We start from the raw sequence: 6,655 nt of genomic DNA, 5'->3' as shown, positions 1-6,655 counted from the left end.
GAGAAAATGATAGCTTGCGTACTCGCGGGTTATTGGTTCTTTTTTGTACTTTACCGCTATGTCTGTATACCAGTGCTCATATCTGGTGTCAAAGAAAGGTCATCCATTAGCTCAGAGTTCGCTTTATGGAAGTTTCGTTGCATGGACTTAGATTTCGCGGCACCGTGACATAAGCGACATTTGCCTTGGAAAATACGAACGGAAACACTTCAGACAGAACTCTAAATGTTCCAGTACAAAGTTCGCTCGTATTTTAATTTTATGGCCTACTAAAATTATCATACCGTGGCCTGAGTATGGGTAGTTTTCAAAAAAGTGGAAAAAATTATTAAAATAAAGGCCTGAGCGAAATTAAAGTTTATGACTTACATATATACACGTCTGGGCGACGCCGATTGCGCTGTATCCTCAGGGTACCGTCGCGTGTTCGTATAAATGAAATTAAGCGAAAATTAATTACTGATTCATAATGAATCGGTTAAAATCCACTACGCTAAATTACACTTAATTTTCGGCTTCAACTTCGTGTATACAAACACGCGACGCTACGCCGAGGCGTCGCCCAGGTATGCTTATATAGTATAGTTATTCCTTCTTGGCATAGATTTTTTGATATAATTTTTTAGAGATGTGTATTTTGGTGTAATGAAGTTTTTGCCTGACAAGACCCCTGGTAAAATATTCTGAAGAATAATTTTCTAGCACATATCAATCCTCTACGGGCTTCAAAATTTGCTGTTCGTAGGGTTACTTGAAATAAGGGTAAAAATGAGCCTTTCAGGCGGGAGCTGATGGGTTAAAATGTTCTACAAAAATTTTTCCCATGAAATTTTTCTAGATATCGTCACTAGACATGAATAAAGACGCGCGAGTGTTTTGACGGCGAAAAAGGACGAATAAAAAAGTTGTCGGGAAAAGACGCGTAAAAACATTTACCTGGTCAAACTCTTTGGGGTATTTATATACTGTTTGTTACGCCCTCCAACCTAGTTGACCGCGAAAATAAGTTTACGCGTATTTCTTCACCGTTAAATAGGTTACCGCGTCTTTATTCGCTGAAGTTTTTTTATGCGTTGGTTTTCGCGGTCAGCTTTTGAGCTCGCGTCTTTATTCGTATCTAGTGACGATATGTTTGAAACTTTAATTTCGCTTAGACTTTTATTTTAACAATTTTTCCAACGTTTTAAAAGTTCTTAGGCCGAGACTGGAAAACTTTAGTAGACCACAAAATGAAATTACGAGCTATCGTTTGAAAATCCATCGAGTGTTTTATTATTGAATATGTAAAATTGCAGAAAATATTGGCAAAGTCTGGGCTGGTTTGAGTTTCTTTAAACGTGATGGGACGATTTTTTTTCAGACTACGGAGGCATAAGCGACAGTATCCTTCTGGCTTAATTAACTAGTAACTTTATATGGATACAAATTCCAAATAATTCTTTCATCAAGGGTAATCTGAAGACATTTGACTTGAATAAATGCTGACTGCAACTGACCCGATTTTCGGTTATTACTTTCTTGTGTTTGGTATAATAGCAGTGTTCCCTGACAGCCCAACACGATTAGAAAGTGCATCAAGGACATTTCGATTCCAGCTTATTAGGCAAGAACGACTAGGAACGATTCGAAGCCCACGTTCAAAAATTATTTCTGTGCACGCTTGGCCATGGAGTAGCCGAAGCCTGCATTAATTGACATCCAAATAAGAGGCCTTCACTGGGCAGTGGACAGTTTTGCAAGTGAGTTTTGATGTTTACAGCAAATCTTGAGTGGCCAGACCAACTTCGCCGTCGCCGGAAAGTAAATGAGATTAATTTTGTGTAGCCTGTACACTATTTCATTCGGTCATTCTCCGTGAACCGCTCAAATATGCCTTGCGCATTTGTGCTTTGGGTTTATTTAATAGTAGCCAAGGCAACATTGTTCAGCAAATTGAAAATGGTTTGTGAGTACCACTCATATTGGGTACGTCACCTATTCCCCCCCTCCGCACAAGTGTATAATGCATTTCTGCAAACTTTGTGCAGCACGCGTCGTATACACACCGCCCATCACTCCCTCCCGGGCATCGCAGTGCAGCGCAGTGACAGCGGCAGCTGTTGCTGTTTCCCCATTGCATTTGCTAATGTAGCATTTGCTAAGGCTTGGCCCGTTCAGTCGTAGTCATTATCGTCATCGTCGTGGTCGTGGTCGTGGTCGTGGTGTCATCTTCACACATTTCGCTCCCAGCCGCCAGCCATCAGCCTTTAGCCTGGCCTAGGCTGGGCTAAATTGTGCTGTACTATGGTGGGCTGTGTTGTGCTGGGGGCAAGCGCTCATTAGTTGCAAGTTATTATTATAACATCTTCAATCGAAACAGCAGGAGGTGGCATATTTTGGGCGTACAGGTGTAAGCGCGTTGGCGGCAGCAAACAATATTTTTTTTTTCGACGCTCAAAAGAAAACTGCATACCAGTACTTTTAAAACAGCAACTACAACTACTGCTTTATAATCGTTTGCTCTACAACAACACCATTACGAATTGTTGGCGCTTTGGTTGGCTCCAAAGAAAGCGCTGCCAGCGTGTAACACCCAGTGGCAAACGCCCAACGAACAGCGTGTCGCATTGCCAAACGTACGCGCATCCAACGCGAACACGCTCCGTGCCACACTACAAGCGCAATCGTAATTAGAAAACGCATTTGCAGTCAAAATTTATTGCATTGTCCTTAACGTGTTGTCGCTGTCGTAGTCGTTGTTGTGTACTTCGTTGTGCCGTTACGTGTCGCCTCACACCTATTAAAAACATCTGGTGTCGTCCTTATTGTTACTAAACGTATAAAAAAAAAGTGAGCATCCTTTGCTGTATCGGAAAGTTTTGTGACTAGTTTTTAACAAAGCAACGGCATGGTGAGTATCCCGACAGGATAGTGTAAAATAATAAAAATCTATGAATTAGTTGAAGCGTGTGGGAGAAATTGGGGAACTTTTTAAAAGTTATAAAAAAATTTTAGCATATGAAAACCGACTTAAATTTTCTCGAATATTTAGCCAATTCTAATTTGAGTTGAATGCTACCACTACCTAGTACCTAATCTCTAAAATTAGAAAAAGGTTTTGCGAATAGCGGTCGCGCTCGCGAGGCAATGACAAACCGCCGAGTGAATTTCTGCTATGAAAAGGCTTCTCATAAAACGTTTGCCATTTGCAGGCAGCGCAAAATTGTAGGTCTCTCCATTTGTATAATAGCATCAGGACGCAGACAAAAAATTGGAACAGAAGCTCGGCCAAACCATTTATGTTAAAATTAACAATAGCTCATTGCAAGAGCTCGGATATTTATGCAAGCCCAGACCTGTATAGAAACTCATTATATGAGGCAATGAGCTAATTTGGTTCTATTATGTTTCGCATACGTATTTTCACATATTTTGCATGTTTGCATATCTTTTGAATATTAGCATGCCGTTGAGCAGAATTGCAAATGCTATCGTAGGTGGCATTGTCAAAAGCACCCTCCATGTCTACAAATATGCCCAAGTTGAATTCTGGAATTGCTAATTCTGGCAATCAGGATTTCCACGCCGAGTATGATGAGAGCGCTTAACTACACTCTAAAAAATTGTTGTTTAAATTTGCGCATATTAAGATAGGTAACCAGTTTACTCTCTTAATGAATGCTAATTTACACACCGTGTTAATTAATTTAAACACTGCTTGTTTAATTTTACTTATCATATGTGTGGCGTAGAACAAATTTCAAATTTGTTTGTTGAGTTCTAAAAATTTATTGTTCACAATTCCACAGTTTACACATAAAATGTTTAAAATTTGCTCGAAGAAGTTTTTGTTTAGATTAATGCATAGCTAAACAGTTTACTCTCCTAATGTGTGCAAAATTAAACACTGTGTGTTTACTTTTAATTACAAAATTTGTCACGTAGAGAAAGATTACACACAAAGTGTTTAAAATAGAGTAAATATGAGCACTTAATGTTTATTATTAGTAAACATGTATTTTTACTTTAAAACTTATTACAATTTTAAACATTTCCGGTGTATTTTTTAAACATCTCATGTTCAAAATCAATTCTTGAACATCTTTTGCGTATATTTACAAAGGTTCTGGTTGAGAAATAAATACTTCTCAGTAGTAGTTTTACATGCATTATTTAGAGCGTACATATACCAATATTTCCAGGCATTTTAGCATGAAGGATGTTTTGCTGATAGGCCTGTAGCTTCTGTCGCTAATATAGTAGGGCTGTCAGATATCCTCGTTTTCGAGGATTTGTCCTGATTTAAACAAATTGTCCTGGTGTCCTGGTCCACACCTAAATTTCCCTGTTTTTTTTTTTTTTTTAATGCAGGTCAATGCAGACAACCATCTAATTTTTAGAAAATTTTGCCTTTGAAAAAAAAAAACTTAAGCTTTCTGTCATTAGTAGTCGAATATCGATAATCAAACATTGAACAATATCTGGTGAGTTTACCTTCTTTCTGTTTAGTTTATTTGGTTAAAATCTAATTTTGTAACTTCAGGCAAATGCCAAAAAAGTGCAAGTTATTGAACAGGTGCTACGTAGTAGATAATTTCAAGAGTTAAATCTCTTCCAAAAGGCTTCTCTGAAAGTCATTCCTCTCTCCTTTCTTCTTTGTATGGAGTGGCTTCTGCTCTCACTACTCAAAGAAAAACATCCAGAAGGGTCTAAAGGTCTTTTAACGACTCAAAATGCTTATTGAATCCTGTTTGTAATGCTAAGTAATATTAACATATACAACGTCAGAAACAAAGAAACTGTATTTATATAGTCATCCTTGCCAGTCTATGTAGGCAAGTGCAAGCGATGCTGTAAAAAACTTTTTTAAGGTCGCCAACTAAACCTCAACACATTCTTTAAGAACATTAGGTAGGTTGCCATCCGGACTGGATGATTTGAGACATCCGAAAGACTCAATGGCATATCTTAGAGCATCTTCATTAGCCACAGTTCTGGCGAGAAACCAGTTGTACCTTGACACTGTGGTTCTCGCATACCCTCCCTCTCCAGTCGTGGGAGAGGAAGGCGTAACCATCATCTGTTTCCTAGGAAAGTGAGTCTCTAGAAGAACAGTGAGTGTCTCAACCCTAATCTCCGTTAAAGTGTCATCAAGCTTCTTGAGTGACCGCAGCTTTGTGGTTTGGTCCTTCTTCAGAACTTTTACCAGCCTAGCCGTTTGACTCAAGGTTTCAATCCGGCTGCAGGCAAACATGCGCATTGGTTTCTTTCAAAACTTAATTATAAAAACTTAATAACAAGTTACGGTTCTGATATTTTAGTCTTATAAAGCCCAGATTCGGGGGCATCCATCCTACCACTTATCGAGCCGTATTCCTATCCGCCAACATCTTAAAGGATTCACACTCAGATTCTTCTGCTTCTCTTTTCATTTTCTCCCGGCATCGCTCAGTGGTTGCGCTCATCGCCTTGAGGTGTCTTGGTATGCTGCGATTTTTTGAGCATCGTCATAGATATTAGATACCAGATATTTCTGTGGGGTGTGGTTGGGAGATGGCGCTGGATTTCATCCAGGCGATGAAAATGGTGTGATCTGAAACGATGCTGGCTGCTCGGGTTAAATACACGCCAAGAACGCTTGAAGCATATCTTTTGCCCATCACTACGTGGCTATTTAGTTTTAATTTAGTGATAGTAGTTTTTAATAATTTCTGGCTTGAAATTTGAAATTCAATTAATTCAAACACTAAGAGATTAATGTAATAAATATATGAGTATTTATGGTGTGTTTACATATAAAAAAAATCCACTGATATGTTGACTTATTCTATTGATAAATATATACTTATGTTGGATCTCCACTAGGCATTAAATGGCAAAATTTTTAATAACAAAGTTGGGCATTAAAAAATGATTAAATGTTTCTAATTTTTCGTCATTTCAATGCCTAGTGGAGACTCGGCATTACATATATATGCATGCATATTTTTTTTAGTGAACGTACCTTCATGTATTAATATCAATTTTTTTCCTTTTATTTCAGGATGAACTCTCCAAAGACCAAATCGAATGTAAGTAATTCCCTCGAATAAAAATTAGCATGAAAAGACTAAATCTAGGGAAGAAACAATACGAGTAAATACAAGCACATACTCGATACTTTTCGTTCGATACCAAGTAATTTTGGGATCGATGCTTTTGAATCAAGTACTGAGTAGGTATCAAAAAACAAATGCTCGTATCGAAACCAGATACTATGGCTTCAGTAATTTTTCCTTCACTGCTATTCCTACGGTGTCCTCAAACCTTACCTACTAAACGCCTTGCTTTGATCAAAGACTGTTTGTTTTCTTGTTGTAGAAGACAAATATAGTGCCAATGAGCAAAGTGGTCAAAAATTTAAACAACATAAAATAAGTGGGAGGGCTGTGTGTGAGCACTTAATTAAAATTTTTTGTTTTGGAATATGACGTTCTTGCAGCAGTGGCTGCACAAAAAATATTATCCATAGAAAGGCATATTTTACAAACTGTGCTACAAGAGCTGTCCAAAACTTTTAGAGTAGTGTGCTGCATATATACATATGTATTTATACATATGTTTCTATAGCAAATCAACTAATGCCATTCCAAATACTAAACACCTGAGTCACAATCAAGTTACAAAAAAAAAAAAA

At 37.9% G+C, this 6,655-nt stretch overlaps 1 protein-coding gene across 1 annotated transcript in view; it reads left to right on the top strand.

Annotated features, from left to right (window-relative positions):
- Positions 1 to 2,446: 2,446 nt before the first annotated feature.
- The window catches only part of LOC118743052 (troponin C), a 15,495-nt gene continuing 11,286 nt past the window's right edge, over positions 2,447 to 6,655 (top strand). Inside the window, exons 1-2 of the mRNA XM_036475529.1 lie at positions 2,447 to 2,890; positions 6,023 to 6,050. Coding sequence (XP_036331422.1) covers positions 2,888 to 2,890; positions 6,023 to 6,050 — 31 coding nt within the window. The 5' untranslated portion in view covers positions 2,447 to 2,887. The remainder of the gene's footprint in view (positions 2,891 to 6,022; positions 6,051 to 6,655) is intronic.

The sequence above is a fragment of the Rhagoletis pomonella genome, unplaced genomic scaffold (assembly GCF_013731165.1).
Source record: "Rhagoletis pomonella isolate Grant_MI unplaced genomic scaffold, Rhpom_1.0 Rhpom_scaffold_00007, whole genome shotgun sequence".
Taxonomy (NCBI): domain Eukaryota; kingdom Metazoa; phylum Arthropoda; class Insecta; order Diptera; family Tephritidae; genus Rhagoletis; species Rhagoletis pomonella.
The sequence above is the reverse complement of the archived record's forward strand: the minus strand, read 5'-3'. Positions and strand labels throughout refer to the sequence as shown.